Below are 18,836 nucleotides of genomic sequence, written 5' to 3' on the forward strand. Positions count from 1 at the left end.
AGATAACATAAAATCTCGACGTTTCATGCATTTTTAAGATGTTTGGCATCAAAAATACGAATTCGATTTCTGAAATTTCATGGGGTTCCCCCTTTGAAAAAAAATTGAGTTCCGGCTTATATGGGAATTTCATATGTGACCGGACGATTTAGTCTATATTTCCGGACCCATATAAGCGATCCGTACGAAATTTTATAGACATCTGTGGGGATATTATAGCTATCATTTGGGACTAAGTTTGTGAAAATCGGCCAAACCATTTCCGGGAAACTGATGTGAGTTCGTAAATTTTGAAAGGTGGCCGCTTTTCCCGGGCACTTCCGGAACCATCTATGGTAGTCAATGTAGTCAACGAAAGTTTGGTTGGCCGTCGGTGACCGAGAACAGCAAATTTAAGTTGCTTGAGAGACATTTTAGCGAAATTTTTACCTTTTTTGCTTTCATCGGAGTATCGGTTTGAATCACAATTTGCTATGTGATCGCACGCCACAACCTGTAACTCCGGAACCGGAAGTCGGATCGGGATGAAATTAAATAGCCATTTACGGGGACGCAATACCTTTCATTTGTTTAGTCGAATTGGTCTAGCCATCTCCGAGAAACCGATGTGAATGTTATTCTGAATTTAGATACTTCCGCCGGGGCTTCCGGAACTGAGGATGGTGGCCAATGTGGCCAAATAGACTTTGAATGGATGTTAGTGACCTAATACTACAAATCGAAGCAGTTGTGGTCATATTTTGGAAAAAATTTCACCTTTATACATTCATTGCAGAATTTCTTAAAATCGACATTTTCTGCGTGTTCGTACTTATCACCCTGTAATTCCGGAACCGGAAGTCGGATCCATTAGAAATTCAATGGCCAATGGCAGCCTATGGGAACGTTGCACCTTTCATTTGAGACTAAGTTTGTCAAAATCGGTTCAGCCATCTCTGAGAAAAATGAGTGACATTTTTGGTCACATACACACACATACATACATACATACATACACACATACATACACACAGATATTTTGCGATCTCGGCGAACTGAGTCGAATGTTATATGAGACTCGGCCCTCCGGGCCTCGGTTAGAAAGTCGGTTTTTGGAGCAATTGCGTAACCTTTCTATATGAGAAAGGCAAAAGAATAGTATTTAATTAGCTTAATCAGCATGAGTTCAATGTTATCTTCATGTGATTATATTTTGAAATGTTGGTGGAATGGGTTTAAAAGTGGAGGGAATGGGGGGTTAGTAGAGTGGGAGTGGAGGATGCGTCAGAAATCCTTCATCTTATTTTGGTATACGGGGTGGATGAAGGAAATGCGGGCGTGAGGGTGGTCCAAGGGGACGGTAGTGATGAAGGAGGGAGATGTAAGGGCAAGGCGGGGGGGGGGGCGGAGGGGCTCTGATGCAATACTCAGCTGCATATTTTGCCTTCCATTTGAGACTTGGTTTGAGAAAATCGGTTCAGTCATCACCGAAGAACCAATGTGACTTTATTTGTGGAATATGCCCGGAATTCCGGACTTCCGGAATCGTCGATAGTGGACAATATATTCAAAGAATGTTTGATTGGCAATCAGTGATCTAGATCTGCGATTAGAAGTAATTTGGTGACCATTGCAATAGTTTTTAGCCTCTGAGGTATTACGATTGTACCGATTTATATGGGAAATTCCAGTGTATCCTTACTAACACCCCTGTAACTCCGGAAGCAAGAGTCAGAACAGAATGAAATTCAGCAGCAGTCAATGGTATTACTGTATCTTTCATTTGAAATCAAGTTTGTAAAAATCGGTAGAGAATTCGTTGGGGAATGGGTGTGATATTAGCTTAGGAACTTGGCGGGTTCCCCGGGGGCGTCATGAACTGTCATAGGTGGCCAATGTGGTCAAAGCTGCTTTGATTGATCATTAGTGATCCAGACCCGCAAACTAGAGTAATGTTACATCAATTTTAATATGTTTTACATCATTTGAACATCATGGTGGTACCAGTTTGTATGGGAATTTTCTGGGTGACCGCACTCTTCAACCCGTAACTCCGGAACCGGAAGTCGAATCAACTAAAAAATCAATAGCAGCTTATGGGAGCGTTATACCTTTCATATGAAACTAAGTTTGCGAAAATCGGTTCAGCCATCTCTGAGAAAATTGTGTGAGTTTAAATGACACACACACATACACACACACATACACACACACATACATACACATACACAGACATTTGCCGATCTCGACGAACTGAATCGAATGGTGTATGACACTCGGCCCTCCGGGCCTCCGTTAAAAAGTCGATTTTTACAGTGATTGCATAGCCTTTCTTTATATGAGAAAGGCAAAAACATTCGTCGTGCATTAGTGTACAACACTATATTGCCGTGATACGCATGGGACAGTATTTTTCCTCGGTTATATGTATCACGGCAACATACCACTTGGACAATTTAGGGGAGGTGAAAGGTTACGAAAATGTACACGCTTGTCCACGAGGAGGGAGATGGGGTACAACACATGCCCACGTAGATTTTTCCAATTGACATATAAATCATTCCTTTATGAAAAGAATGTGCAACGGTACGTACTTTTTATAAACGGTATGCTACATTGATGTCAACGGCCAAGCTGATATACTGAGATAAGATGAAAACCGGAATTGAAAACTGAAAATGAAAACAAAAACAAGAACCGGAAATGAAAACGAAATCCGGAAATTGAAACGAAACCCGGAAATGATAACGAAACCCGGAAATGAAAATATAAACCGGAAATGGAATCGACTACATTATGTAGTCGAAACTGGGAAAGAAATCGAAACCGGATATGAGATCGAAAACCGAAAGAGAAAACGAGAACTGGATATGAAGATGAAAACGAAAACCGGAAATAACAACCACAACGAAAACAGGAAGTAAAACCAAAAACCAGAAATGAAAATATAAACCGGACTTTAACTCGAAACCGGAAATGAAATCTAAACCGGAAATGAAATCGAAACCCGAAATGAAAACGAAACCGGACATGACAATGTAAGCGAAAACCGAAAATTTACTCGAAACCGGAAATTAAATGAAGCCGGAAATGCAATTGAAACCGGAAATGAAATCGGAATTGGAAATTAAATCGGGACCCGAAATGAAATTGAAACGGGAAATTAAGATGAAACCGAAAGCAGAAATTAAATCTAAACAAAATCAAATCGGAAATGAAATCGAAGCCGGAAATGAAAACGAAAACCGGAAGTGAAAACGAAAACTTGAAATAAAAACGAAAACTGGAAATGAAAACCGGAAACAAGAACGAAAATCGGAAAGTGAAAACGAAAACCGGAAATGAAATCGAAAATGAAAACGAAAACCGGACATGAAATCGAAACCAGAAATGAAATTGAAACCGGAAATTAAATCGAAACCGGAAGTGAAATCGAAACCAGAAACCAGAAATGAAATTGAAACCGGAAATGACAGCGAAAACCGGAAGTGCCAACGAAAACTGGAAATGAAAACCGGAAACAAAAACGAAAACCGGAAGTGAAAACGAAAACTGGAAATAAAAACGAAAACTGGGAATGAAAACCGGAAACAAAAACGAAAACCGGAAAGTGAAAACGAAAACCGGAAATGAAAGGCATTGTATGCAGCACTACGGTGATAACCGCCCAGCTCGCGCTGTTGTGCGTGATCTACACGTTAATCGTAACCACGACGCAGTAGCTTCAACGTTTTCCCCGCGGTCGTGATGACTGTGCGGCTGGTGTCCACCGTCGAGATCCCTTTCCGGAATACGAACTGCCTCTGCGAAAGTTCGTTCTAACTTTCAGCGTAGTTTGTCAGCCTGTTGAAGATAACCCTTTCCAGCAGTTTACCAAGAGTATTGGAAACGCCGGGATCGCGGTGTTCCGTCGCCACGTTGGGGATTCCATCCGGACCGGGAGCTTACTTCGCTTGCCACCAAAAGGAGCTCGTAATTGGAGATTCGATTGTCACTAGTATTTCCATCGTCTGCATCCAACGTATGGTGTAGGCGGCCATGCGGTTGGGTTTCGGGACGACCCTCCACGATCATTTTTAGTTTTTCAGCGCACATTTCAGCTGGTGTCGTTGGACCCTTGATCTTGCCCATCACCACACGGCAAGTGTTACCCCAGGGGTTAGTGTCTACTTCTCTACAAAGCTTCTTGTAGCAGGTGGACTTAATAAGCACTTTCACACATTTAAAAAGCCCTTGTCGAAATCGTTTATTTTCCACTTCCGCTCGCCAGTCTTCACTCTCCACGTTACAATGCAATTCCGCCCAACAATGGCGTAGGTGATTGCCTGGTGGTCGCTGTGTGTACTGCTCAATAATTCACCATTTCATGTTATCTATCAGCGACGCACTGCAGAATGTTATGCCGATGATGAGTCTACGAAATATGCTAACGAAGGTTCTCGTTACACTGCCTTACATCCAGCTTCGCCAGGGCTTCCAATAAACTGTAACCTTTTGTGTTGGTCAGCCTCACTCCACGGCCCAAGCGTTAAAATCTACTATACCAATTGGCGTTCGTCCGACCATCGAGTAAGTTAGTGCATCCAGCTTCTAATTGTATTGCTCTGGTACTCACCATGGGGGAGTATAACAGCTACATATGAATATGCTGTTGATCCTGGCGATCACGAGCCTTCGTGTATGGTATTCACCAGAAAAATACGGCTCTGTAATAATTGCAACGTTGCACTTCGTTTCAGTTGTTGACTGCCACAACAGTTGTTGTTCAATGTCGCAATGAATGAGATTAAGCTGGTGTTATCTAGGGAGAAAAAAGGCTCGCTGACCCACTAACAAAAGCGAACAGAGTGCCTGAGCTAAGATGAGTAATGTGCAGACTTACCGCTCCTTTCCTGGGTCCGGTACTCAGAATCGATGGAAGTGGTTGCAGCCTTACAACATTGGCCCGTCTTCCTTTCAGGCAGGTTGAAAATCGAGTGCAGTCGAGCACGATGGTACAGCCTAATTAAACTTGCTCTTCTTCACGCCGCCGCTACCGACACCATTCTTCTTGATGGTGTGATGGAGGTCCGAAGAACGATGAACGGCGATGGTCGATCCGGTGTTGCTCACTAAAAGTTGAGCACGTCCGTACCTCGCCGACTTACAAACTTTCTGATCATGCGGTTTTCTTTTCTGACAGCTCCAGTGCTGTCGTTATTCCGACAAACCATCGCGGGTGGGGTGCGTTTACGCGTGTGCTGCGCACTCCCGTCTAACACCTCATTATAGCATTTATAATTACCCTTTACCCACTTTAAACGTAACACTGGGTTATCTCCATCATCATTGATCTGCCTTCGCCTTTTTGTACAATGTGCACAAGAAGCCTCTCTTCGTGTGGTCCTTTCCGCCCTCCTTTGTGCAGAGCATGTACTTTGGTTGCTTTGTGCAGTCTTTAGAAATGTTTTCCTTCTCCGCACATTTTCTGCACAGATCAGATCTGTCCGAGCAGTTTCTTGCTTGATGGCCGAGACCAAGGCGGCACCTGAAACACCTCTTCGTTTGTTTAGTGGCTCTAAGGATCAATCGTAACGAGCACACCGATCATCCGACTTTGATTTTACCGGTCAACATAAGCTGGTTAGCTGCTGGCGATAAGTGTATCGCTGCTGTCTGTGTGCCACTATACGCCCTCCTCAACCTGATTGAAATCTGCTCTTTCTCCAGGTTACATTGCCAATATTAAAAAGTGTAAAATAAAGAAAGAGAAGCTGTACTGCTCGCGTATGGCTGTACTAGGGGCAGTACAGTTACTGCTTTGTTAACAGGGCGCTCTGCAGTAGCGAACGACATTAGCGTCGTATGAGAAAGGAGAAAGTAGGCAACAATATTACAGCCGTAGACAAGGTAGGCGTTTTGCATACTTGTATATTGCTCTATTAGAGCACTCCTGATTGTGTCTTCCGTTGTTATGTCCTCCAGATTCATGCACTCGACCACTGCTTATTGAACTAAAGCTCTCTCGTTCGCCTTTCTTCCCATCGCTTCTGCCACGAATTCCCGAAAAGTCGAGATCTTGATCCATGGATCTTTCTTCAGCTCAAACAGTATCTCGCCTTTCTGAGTACGCCTAGTTCTTATTGCGTTCTGCCCCAGCTGCTTGAGCTTGAGATCCTCCTGAGGGAGGATCGCAGCGTTCGTCACGCTGTCGTTTGCTTTGATGGCTAGAGCGTCTCCCCTATACCCCTCCTGCGCAGCCGAAGGTCTTTTTTCTTCTTTTCCTCCTTTTCTTTCTGTTTTTATCCTCTCTACTACGATTCGCCGTTCACTTTCCATTTTTCGGCTGTGTCGCTGTCGTTCACCGACCTTAATGCACAGACTAACAGACATAACACTATGAGGGAATTCCCTCAAAAAACATCGATCCGACAATTTTCCCAGAACTCTAGCTCCACCTTTTATTCACAGTCCCAATCACTCATTTACTGGTGGGTTACCCCTCAGGTTTGGGAACAATTTTTCACTAGTGGTCTATCCCCCATATGCTTGTTCATATGTCAGTGGCGCCATAATTTCAAATGTGGCCACAGTCCCAACTACAAATATATTTTAAATGACCGTTAAAGCGGGCGAAGCTTTGTTTTTGAGTGTTATGTCTGTTAGTCTGTGCTTAATGGCCTTTTCGGTTTCTGCTCCTCTCTTGGTTTCTTCTTACTTTTTTTCGCAGAACGGGAATACCGGCCACCCTTCGGCTTCTGTTTTCGCTATCTTCGTGGTTTTTAGTGTTTTTGCGGCGTTTTCAGCTCTCTCCAGTAACGCCATCTGTTCACATTCGGCAGCTACGGCGGATTTTATGCTAATCACTAGAGCCCTGATCTGTCCGTGCATGTTGCCCGTGCTTTGAATAGTAGGTAGGTATGAGCGAATGTAAGTTCGTATGTATGTCTGTATGTAAGAATGTGTATAGGAACATTGTATCCCTGACCAACATGGGAAGACAGCATCTGAGTTGCTATAACGCTCATGAAAAGCCGGATGCCAAATGACTAAATCGTACGCGAATTATGTCCTCCAACGGACGGGAACGAGTGGTACATTTTAGAAGATCAATGGGGCATTCTACGAGATGGGATTTTGGGGAACGGTACACTGCTGGGGAATGGAATTCTGGGGACGGTGGAAATGGTATACAATCAAAAAAGGCTTGATTAAATTTCAAACTGAAGACGATGCCCTTTGATTTCTTTTTAGCGGGCTGATAGGATTGCAGTTTAGAGCTTAGGGTATCTCGGTCCGTCCCGCGAGACCAAATTTGCAAGATCGGACGAATTAGCAACTGTCTGCCAAGTAAACACCGGTCCTCGGGAGGAGGACTAAGTTTTGTGCCTGTTTGTCTCGAAGTGTGTAACGTCAAGCCCTCTATTTTGTCTAGTCCAATGTATTTAGCTCCTAACAACGCATGTTAAATCGTCAGTGATGCAATTAAAACTTCGCATTGATTCCGCTTCTGTCTTGTTCCTGATCTCTTCTTGGGCCCCCTAGGTCTGAAGCCGATCAATAGACTTAACTAATTCAGAGAGCGCTGATAATCGTAATGTCCACGAATGCTAATTTCCCTGTATCTATGTATTCTGCCAGTTATTATTCCTTTTCTAGTGTGTATTAATGATTGTTTGGTTTGATAATCAGAAATAATTTAAGATTTTAATTGTTAGAACTAAGTCATAGCACTAAGAACTGACATACAAGTAAAGTTTTCAACTTGTATGAGAAATTAAACTGTCGCTTTGAAATGACAACAGCAAGTAGCAACTTGCCACTCTTCGGCGCTTCGATCGGCCAGCAATCGCTATACGAAACTTGTATGCAAACTTGAATACAATGTGACTTATGCATGTGTCCCTGTATGCGATGGTGATTTTCAACGTATTTTCATTTAAATGTTTACACAGGTTTTTTGGGATAGTTTGTTCTAGCTTATATGTCTGTTCTCTGTGGTCATAGAGAACAGACATCCAGTTTCAAACAAACAAGTTTAAAATGCCTGTTTTGTCATTTGAACAAATATCTGCTAGACCACCATACTGGCATATTCCATAATTACAACGTTCACTTGGATATCAATTCAGTAACATGCACTAAATGGAATGACGACAGAACCTTTGGTGGTAACCTATCAATTACATTTGGATGTGCCTTTTACTCAACGTTTACGGTTGAGATGGATGTCTATTCTCTGTGCCGAAATTGATGTTGCTTCTCAGTTTTGCGCGAGCCAGGGGGAACTTGGCCTTGATCCCACTGCTCTGTCGTCGATGTTACGTGATATTCGTCATGGAATTTTTTTCGGGGTCCATTCATAAACAATATCTCACAGAAAAAAGTCTAAAAATTGTTGGTTTTATTAATTCCGTTCCACTAGTGCGTCTCAAATTTTTAGTTCTTCTCTCGCTAATTCATGGCTTTTCCCCCACTGTCAATACGCGACATCATTTATGAACGGCGCTTGGAAATATCTTTAGAGCAGACAATCCAATGAAAAATAGGATTGGCAAGATTTTTGTGCGTTTTTAACACCTTGTGTCACATCTTTATGTTTGTTATACATACTAAGTACATATATCAAATCATGTGATGTGATGGCCGGAAGATTAGAGAAGCAACCCCTCCCCCCTTCTCGCCAAACGCGATGAATTTCGGATAAATAACAACCAAACCCAAAAATTTTCTTAATAAATTCAAATACATTTGATGCATTTTTTGCTTAATGAAATTTTTCTTCCTCACTTGGTTTCTCCTGACAATAATTACATTATACCGCTTTTATATCAATAAATTATCATAATGTATTATTCGTATAAGTATTCAAAGTATATTTTAGAAATTCTAATATTCAGCACTCTCCGGTTGTTTTTTTTCCGCACGACTTATCTTTTTTCAAATGTTTTCCAACCATAATTTCACATATTCTTTATTTTTCATCAGCAGTTCTTCGACCTTTAAGCTCTCCGAAATGGTGTACAGCATTGTTTCTGTGCTTCATTTGATATCTTCACTCCGTCTTATGCCCGTTGATCATCGCTCGCAAATTAGAAGTACGCGCTTACTCCATTCTAGTTCTATTTATTGTGTAACATAAAATCAGTGCAAAAAAGGCGGGATCATGTTGTTATTTTAGAAACCAACTCACGATGTTCTTTATCCCATTTGTAAAAAACACACTCAGCGAGTGCGGTTTTTCTTAGTTTTTTTCCTTGTTATGAAGCTGCTGTTTAGCCTTAATGTACTTCATCTATGTTCCAGCATATCGCTAGTTTTACAACTTATCGAATAGGATGTTACTTTTCTTGTGTTTGCATTTAATCATCTCTTGTTATTAGTTAGGTAGTTTCGTGTTATCAATATTTTTATTACTTTAAACTTCATCAAATATGGTTTGTATAAACGGAGATTTTTCATGAAATGTGCCATTTCACCCTATAATGTAATCTTTCTCTACTGGCCTTTGCAATTTTGATGTTATGATTACCACCATCCATGATTTTCGCTGAGTTGAAATCGTACGAAAACTCCGGCCGTATTATGTTTTATGGGTTGTTACAAAATATCAATATATCGGATACACTTAATATAAAAACATAATTCGTTTAATATGTGTTCCTTCACGATGACAAAAAAAAAACTAAAATTTATCTGGCTTGATCTCTTCGAAAGTGGGCCTTTAGTATTTTTGTGCTGCATAAAAGCATTGCTACAGTTTTTTTGTTGATGATTGGGTTTTGATGAAGTTCAGATTGGCTGCAGCGACAAACGAAAGATTCTAGTTGAAACTTGCAACTGATTTGGCCACTTCAACATTTACAGAATGTCATAAGACTGCGCTCTGAAGTAAATTGGATTGTTTCAAAATAATATGAGTACAAGGCGATGAATATAGTTGTGCTGGTGTGCAAAATGACTGATGATAACGTTGGACGTTTGGTCCTGGTTGACAATAAAAGGGCGGAAATGAAGGCAACATTCAGTGGAATAAGGTTTTAGACTTTTCCTTACCAGCGTTTCTTGATTCAAGATGCAAAACAAACCCAAAAACAAAAGATTTAAGAGCTCATCTCGGTTGGTACATCTGGTTTCATTGTGGTATTTTCTTCTTCAACTGCATCTGTAGTTCCTGATGGTGATGGCGTTGTCCTGTTTCCATCGACTATACCTGTCGGTTCTCCTTCCGGCTCAATGTCCGGGTCGTCCTCGACCACGTGTATGCAGTTTCCTGTGAGAGATGAGTTATTTTTCGAGTTGCGCAGCTGCTGCAGATAATGGCGTTGAGTCGGCTTGTGCAATGCTAGTTGTGTGAGAGCTTCGTCAATCGAAAACCACTGTCGTTTACGACCAATGGTTTTCGAATCCTCCCATTCTTCGAGCTCTCGGTTGACTACCATAACAAAGACCTCAGTTCGATGCATATGTTCTGTATTCTGTTATGATATAAGATATTGTAAAATCAAATTATGACGTGATAATTAGTACTCACTTCAAAAATTCCCAGGCATCTACCTAGCTCGCCGACTACACCAGCTTCCTCGAGAACTTCACGACTAGCAGTAAGTGAGGACTCCTCGTCTGGTTCGACACCACCACCCGGGACAATCCATAATTCTGGACGTCGAGACGATGTTACTAATAAAACCTATAACAAATGTAATAACGAAATGATTCTATTAGTATGAAAAATAACGTCTTTTTACGAATGGTTATAGAGAAAAGGATACAAAAGTACTAGCTCATGTTGATAGAATAATTACACTATGTGACACCAAATAATAGGGTAGATACTCGCTTATTCATCTTCATAAAAGACTATTGATCTGCAAAGCTCAAACTCTAAAACTTTAGTACTAAAAAAAAGTTTAAAAGTGTTCAAAGTTGTGAGTATCCTGTTCTTGATTTCACCTCAAAGAGCCTTAGTTCAGCGTATTGCAACTCCCTATTTCATCTTAATCCTTAAAGCGAAAAAATAATCCCAACCAAAACCATCCAGAATATGATTCAGAATTTCTGCTGGTTTCAGCATCCTAGCTTTCAGCCATAATTCTGATTTAAGGAAAACCAGTACAGTCAAATGTATCAATGTGAAGAATGTTTAACATAAGATTTCTATTTGGCACAAAATTTATAAATATATTAAAATTATCAATGAAATTTATCCTAACGTTATTTCATTATAAAACGCATATTATCATTACAATTATCAATTAAAAATATTTGTAACGAATTAATGATCATGAATTTAAAAAAAAACGAGTTGGGAATGTTGGTACGTGCTGAGATTAATGAGCTAGTAGCGATGAACAAAATCATCACATAGTTAATTTCAAGGTCCTTACGGAAAAATATGTTCAGTATTTTATTTTATTTAATAAATGCATACAACATTAAAAACACTATAAGAAATTTAATTCGTTGTATGAAAAGTTGATTCAGTAAAATGGTGTTGGTGTAATACTTGTTTGAATGGTGATGTAGTAAACCCGCCATCAGTGCAAGGGTTATGTCAGCGGATGCAGTTGCTTATAGCAAAGCCAAATTTAGCTAGTGAACAATTATCGTTGTATGAAGGGCCAACAAGGGTTGGATCCATAAGTAGAAATTCTTATGAGCACTCCACTGGAACAAAGAATTTCCTTCCAATAATAAAATCCAGTCGTCCGAATAGGGACATACTCGTTAAGGCTTTTCCTGATGATATGGGTGAGAAGAACGCGTCAAACGATATGCCGTGACAGATACGTATATTAATAACTACATAATTTCGAAGAATTAGGAAGTAAGTGATGTCATTATCTTCTGACTAGATGCCTTCCCTGCCCAAATGGTGAAATGAATGAATATCCCGAAAAAATGAATAACGAATATGAATATAGTTCAAATGCTGAACATAAAAGTTATGAAATGCTTAAAAGGAATAAAATGTAACATACTAATATGATAAAAGTTGTGTATATAGCAAATATAGCGTTTAATAGAAGAAGGATTAATCCTCAGTCCGACCTCGGAGCCTGTAATCCACATCCGACTTTCATACTCCAATATAAACAAAACGGGTTCTAAGAAGGGTTTCAAACTGTACCTTTGGTAGCTCATGTTCTGCATATTTTTACTGTTCAAGACTAAATGCTATTAAGACAATGTATATAAGGCACATAATAACTCATAACGAGTTCCTTTTATTCGAAAGTTGTTTACTGGAGATGTAGGGCTAGGATCTCGGAAGGGCACGTAACATCGATGACAGAGCAGTGGGAATAAGGTCAAGTTCTCCCTGGGTCGTGCAAAATCAAGAAGCAACATCACAGGCACAGAGAACAGACGTTCAACTCAAGCGTAAAAGTTGAGCACAAGGCACATCCAAAGGTATCGTAAAACGGGGTGACTTTGATCATCGGGGGACTTTGATCACTCGAAACTTTTTTCGTAGGTTTCTTATTTGGCCAACCAGTCAACCGAATCCTTAAAATTTGAAATGAGCTTTGCTCTAATCTTATAAAATACTGAATACTGATACATTTTTTATAAAAGAAATGTATAGAATTCGCTCAAACTTTTAAGATTTTTTCCGAGGGCCGAGTCTTATAACCAATCGACTCAGCTCGACGATTTGGGACAATGTCTGTGTGTGTCTGTTTTATTTATTTATTTAATTTATTCAATGAACTTAAGACCTGTGCCTTTTATGTTCTAGTTATAAATGATAGGAAGAAGCGTTTCTAAAAATATTATTAAAAACCAAAAATTTAAATTAAATGAAAAACTAACATTTACACACAATTTAGATGCTCCATATATTCCCTTTTGAACCCTACTAAAGAATTTTTATTCTGTAATGCACTAGGTAACAAATTCCAAAACGCAATACCTCTCACAAGTAATGAACTAGAATAGTAATAAGCTCTGCAACGGGGAATGTGATACTTTTTTCCTCTTTGACTTCTTAAAGGTACAAAGTTTTGTAGAAGATAGGCCGGACACTTTGTTGTAACGATGTTGTGTACTAATATTACAGTGCGACACTTTGCAAAATTGGCAAACGAACATCCAATCAAAGCAGGTTGAAAACGTGTTATACTTGAAAATCTATTAATATTGAAAATAAATCTACAACAGCAGTTGAGAGCTACTTTTAATCTATTTAAACTAATAGCTGTTGCTTGAGTGAGAATAAAATCACAATAGAGAAAATGTGGGTAGATTAGGCTTTTGAATAATAACAATTTTGTTGATGAATTGAGTAACCAAGCTTTAAATCGAAGGGTTCTCAAGGATGCATATATTTTACCGCATTGTTTAGCAATGAAAGAATCCCACTGAAATTTTTTTTGAATTGTTACACCCAAACTGCAAACGGTATCTGAAAATTGAATCTGATTGCCATCGATGAAAATATCAGGTTTTAAAGCATCACGTCTCGAACGAGAGATAAATATTGCTTGCGTCTTACTACTATTCAGTATAAGAGAATTATCACCGGCCCATTGAAAAATTCTATTTAGATTCCTGTTTATAAGATCTGAAACTTGATCCCGGCTCATGTTAGAACAATCAAAATAAATTTGAACATCGTCGGCGAACATATGAACACCACACCCGTATAATTTGGATGGCAAATCGTTAATATATAACGAAAATAGTAAAGGGCCAAGAACAGATCCTTGTGGTACACCTGATACAATTGGCAGCAATTCGGAAAAACTACTATCGATAAAAACTGTCTGCTGACGTCTTGTCAAATATGAACGAATTAGTTCAACAGCATTACGGTTAAATCCAAAATTATTTTTCAATTTCTGACACAAATTATTATGCGATATAGTATCAAATGCTTTAGAAAAATCGAGCAGAATAAGAACGACTGATGATTTCTTATCTAGAATCACACCAATGTCATCACATACCTTAATCATAGCTGTTTTGGTACTATGACCCGAGCGATATCCCGATTGGAATTGATGTAATAAACTATTACTAGCAATGAAAAGTACCATTTGTTTTTTCAAAATTTTTTCAAACGCCTTTGATAAAGTACACAGGATACTAACTGGTCGCATGTTATCAAGTTTATTAATCGCTGCTTTCTTCTTAATTGGTATAATTTTCGACATTTTCCATGAATTTGGATATATATTGGTACATATAATTTGATTGAAAATATATTTGATTGGTTTTAGTATTAGTGGTAAAATTGATTTAAGAAATTTGATTGGAAGCTCATCGAGGCCTACTGCATTAGATTTAATATCATATATGGCATTTATAATTTCATATTCTTCTATTGGTTTGAAGTTAAATTGATCAGTCAGAGAGTGACTAGTATCAATAATGCTTGTACTAGTGGAATGAGTAAAACTGTTTGCAAAATGCTGATTAATTTGGTCTGGAGTGTGAATTGTGCTTATTGCATCACTAGTTTTTTTTTAGCCCAAGAGTAGCGAATTGCTTCCAAAGATATTTTGGCGATATATTATGAGAAAATTGTTCACCATAATATCTTTTTTTAGATTCGGTTATTAAAGTCTGTTCCGTAAACGTCTGTATACTTCGCGATCATGATCCTGTTTTGAAATTTTCCATTTCTGGTAAGCGAGATTGCGATCTACAATTCCACTAGAAATGTTTGAATTGTACCAAGGGTTGTATTTAGCTCTTTTATAAAATGTTCTTATAGGAATACATAGATCATGTATATGCTTAATATGCAAGTTGAAAAAGTCTACAAGCATAGTTGGATCATCGAGGCTGTAAAATTCTTCCCAATTGACTTGATTGTACATAAAAATGACCTTCGCTGGATCGAGGTTCTTATAATCACGATATTTAATAGGTTTTGATGGTATCGTTTGGGTACATACATCTATAGAAGCAAATAGCATATCATGATTCGACATGAATGGTACACTAACCTGTTGGAAGCATAGAACAAAATCCTTACGATTAGATAGCATTAAGTCAATCTGAGATGCACCTGTTCTGTAATAGTGCATTGGTATACCTCCAGCTGAATAAAACGACAGATTGGACATAAAACTTTGAAAGCGTTTGCTTTTTTCCGATTCTAAATCTAGAATATTTGTATTGAAGTCGCCCAGAAGCAAAATATTATCATATTGATATTCCATAGTAGAAAATATTTCACTCAAAACATAGGAGCAATCTATTTGAGGTGGATTGTAGAAAACTCCTAGTAGCACCTTCGTGTCATTGAGTATAATTTCTAAAAGGATGAACTCAGTTGGTGATTCGATGTTCGATTTGCTCAAAACTCTATATGATAAATATTTTATCATATACACTAATATTCCTCCACCCAGTCTACCCACACGATCATTTCTTATTGTGGAATAAGCATCGATATCTAGTGTATCATTTGGGACCCTATCATTAAGCCATGATTCACTAACACATATAATATCAACATCAGAAACGGAAGCAAGATTTCGCAATTCATCTAATTTAGAAAATTTTCTGGCACAAATACTTTGGCTATTCAAACAGCATACGGAAAGCTTTTCTTTGATAAATGCAGATCTCATCACTATACCAGGTATGCTTATACTTGTAGAGGTATTGTTATTTACATCAGCCATTGTCTAAAAATGTAGTAGGGGGCGAAAAGGAATGTGTGTGGAGCATATTCGAAACGGTGTTTAAAGCTAATTTTAAATACATAATTTTAACAACAATATTTAACAATAATTTTTACAACCAAAATCATCATAAGAACACAAATCTTCAATCGGCATGAGCATAATCTGTCTTCTCGGTCTATCCAGCAGCAACCCCATCAGCGACAGCAGCAACAACAGCAACAACCACAACAGCAGCTTTCGGCTCCATAACTTTCAGGAGGGGAATCAGAGGATAGCTCAAGGAATGGAGAGATAGGAAAAAAGAATAATGTTCGTGGAAGGGGTTTTGATTTTTTACTTTTAGGAGTGGATACACGGAATATAAGGAGGGAGAGGGAGGAAGAGAAGATTTTGTAGGAAATAGGCTACTTAGATTTTATGATTTGAAGTAATTCGTCCTCAGTATTCACAGAGTTATCTCGGCTGGCATCCGGCAATCTCACATAAACAACTCCTCCTTTAGTAAAAACATTAGTCAGCTTGCCATCTTTCTTCAGTTCTATAGCTTTGGATTTCAGCTTTCTCGTCATCGGTGATAAATTTTCGTTGATATAAACACGCTAATCAGACTGGAACCCAATTTGTGCTAGAGTAAATGAGCGAACACGTAGATATTTTCCCAAGAAGTCGTTTCGTTGATTAGTTATAGCGAATTGAACTAGAATTAAACTAGTGTTTCCTTCACGAAAGGGCGGTCGAGATAATCGACGAATATCTACCAACGGCACAGCAGCATCAGCATAACCCAAAATTCGACACCAGCAGCGAAAATAATGAGTCAAATCTTCGTTCATCGTGTACGGTATGGCGCTAACAATGAGATCGTTAGAGAGCAGCGACCTAACAATTGCACTCGAATTGTTCTTAACCTCCACACTGACCTGAGACATCCTGATATTAAGGTTAGCTATATCAGCCTTGATCGTATCCAGTCCTTTGCACAGTTCACCTCGTAAATCAGTCCCAAGCTTGTGTAAATTATTCTGCATTGACTGGCTAAGTGCAGCTATCATCGCAGCTAACTCATTATTGGACATATCTTTATTTGGAGAATCATGATCCGGTTTGTTTCGTTTGTTGTTATCAGTTTTCGACATTCTGTTGTTCTCCTTATTCCGTGACCACAGCTGACTCATTCAGTCACAATGTAAAGATGAGTGACAGCAATGTACCACTTGCAGACAGCAATCTACCACTACAAATGCAGAATACGCCGAAACACTAATTTGTTGAAATAAGATTTTCACGCCAAACAGGGGGAAATGCGTTGAGAAAACACTTTCTCAGATTCTAGCGAACACAAACATTAAAAATCCAAATGTTGCGAGTAGGTACGTAGTAAATATCTTCGATGATTTTGGTTCTTCGTGCACAACAATTACTCCCGCTCCATTCCTACCACTGTTGATCACAATATCTGTGTGTATGTAACGGAAAAAAACTCTCATTCGTGTTTCTCAGCAATGGCAGAACCGATCTTATCCAACCCAATTTTAAATAAAAGACCTATCAGTCAGACAGAAAGCTATTAATTTGTTTTTGATTTTAGTTTATTTTTTGCCTTTCTCATATAAAGAAAGGCTATGCAATCACTGTAAAAATCGACTTTTTAACCGAGGCCCGGAGGGCCGAGTGTCATACACCATTCGATTCAGTTCGTCGAGATCGGCAAATGTCTGTGTGTGTGTATGTATGTGTGTGTGTATGTGTGTGTGTCATTTAAACTCACACAATTTTCTCAGAGATGGCTGAACCGATTTTCGCAAACTTAGTTTTATCTGAAAGGTATAACGCTCCCATAAGCTGCTATTGAATTTTTAGTTGATCCGACTTCTGGTTCCGGAGTTACGGGTTGAAGAGTGCGGTCACACAGCAAATTCCCATATAAACTGGTACCACCATGATGTTCAAATGATGTAAAACATATTAAAATTTATGTAACATTACTCTAGTTTGCGGGTCTGGATCACTAATGATCAATCAAAGCAGTTTTGACCACATTGGCCACCTATGACGGATCATGACGCCCCCGGGGAACCCGCCAAGTTCCTAAGCTAATATCACACCCATTCCCCAACGAATTCTCTACCGATTTTCACAAACTTGATTTCAAATGAAAGATACAGTAATACCATTGACTGCTGCTGAATTTCATTCGGTTCTGACTCTTGCTTCCGGAGTTACAGGGGTGTTAGTAAGGATGCACTGGAATTTCCCATATAAATCGGTACAATCGTAATACCTCAGAGGCTAAAAACTATTGCAATGGTCACCAAATTACTTCTAATCGCAGATCTAGATCACTGATTGCCAATCAAACATTCTTTGAATATATTGTCCACTATCGACGATTCCGGAAGTCCGGAATTCCGGGCATATTCCTCAAATAAAGTCACATCGGTTCTTCGGTGATGACTGAACCGATTTTCTCAAACCAAGTCTCAAATGGAAGGCAAAATATGCAGTTGAGTGTTGCGTCGCCGCACAACCCCCCACCCCCCTCCCCGCCTTGCCCTTACACCTCCCTCCTTCATCACTCCCCTCCCCTTGGACCACCCTCACGCCCGCATTTCCTTCATCGTATAACGAAATAAGATGAAGTTCGCCAATATATATGTGTGTATGTATGTATGTATGTGTGTAATCTGTGTGTATGTATGTATGTGTGTATGTATGTGTGTATGTATGTATGTATGTATATGTGTGTATGTGCGGATTTGTTAACAAAAGGTCCACATCAGTTTCTCGGAGATGGCTGAACCGATTTTTACAAACTAAGATTCAAATGAAAGGTATAATATTCCCATAGGTTGCTATTGAATTTCATTTTCAACCGACATCTTGTTCCGGAGTTCGGCAAATGTCTGTGTGTGTATGTATGTATGTGTGTGTATGTGCGTCTGTGTGTGTATGTGACCAAAAATGTTACTCATTTTTCTCAGAGATGGCTGAACTAATTTTGACAAACTTAGTCTCAAATGAAAGGTGCAACGTTCCCATAGGCTGCTATTAAATTTCTAATGGATCCGGATTCCGGTTCCGGAATTACAGAGTGATGAGTACGAACACGCAGAAAATGTCGATTTTAATAAATTCTGCAATGAATGTATAAAGGTGAAAAATTTTCCAAAATATGACCACAACTGCTTCGATTTGTAGTATTAGGTCACTAACATCCATTCAAAGTCTATTTGG

General features: G+C 39.1%; 1 protein-coding gene across 2 annotated transcripts in view; it reads right to left on the reverse strand.

Annotated features, from left to right (window-relative positions):
* Nucleotides 1–8,685: 8,685 nt before the first annotated feature.
* Nucleotides 8,686–18,836, reverse strand: part of LOC131679812 (diphosphoinositol polyphosphate phosphohydrolase 1) — a 33,434-nt gene continuing 23,283 nt past the window's right edge. The window contains exons 3-5 of one of the 2 annotated variants that reach the window (XM_058960563.1): nucleotides 10,493–10,648; nucleotides 10,015–10,436; nucleotides 8,686–9,945 (exon numbers count right to left, since the gene is read on the reverse strand). In XM_058960563.1, the coding sequence (XP_058816546.1) occupies nucleotides 10,062–10,436; nucleotides 10,493–10,648 (531 nt within the window). In that variant the 3' untranslated portion in view covers nucleotides 8,686–9,945; nucleotides 10,015–10,061. Of the gene's footprint in view, nucleotides 10,437–10,492; nucleotides 10,649–18,836 lie in introns of both variants that reach the window. The other variant, XM_058960562.1, reaches the window with a different exon arrangement.

This window comes from Topomyia yanbarensis, chromosome 2, assembly GCF_030247195.1.
Source record: "Topomyia yanbarensis strain Yona2022 chromosome 2, ASM3024719v1, whole genome shotgun sequence".
Classification (NCBI taxonomy): Eukaryota; Metazoa; Arthropoda; class Insecta; order Diptera; family Culicidae; genus Topomyia; species Topomyia yanbarensis.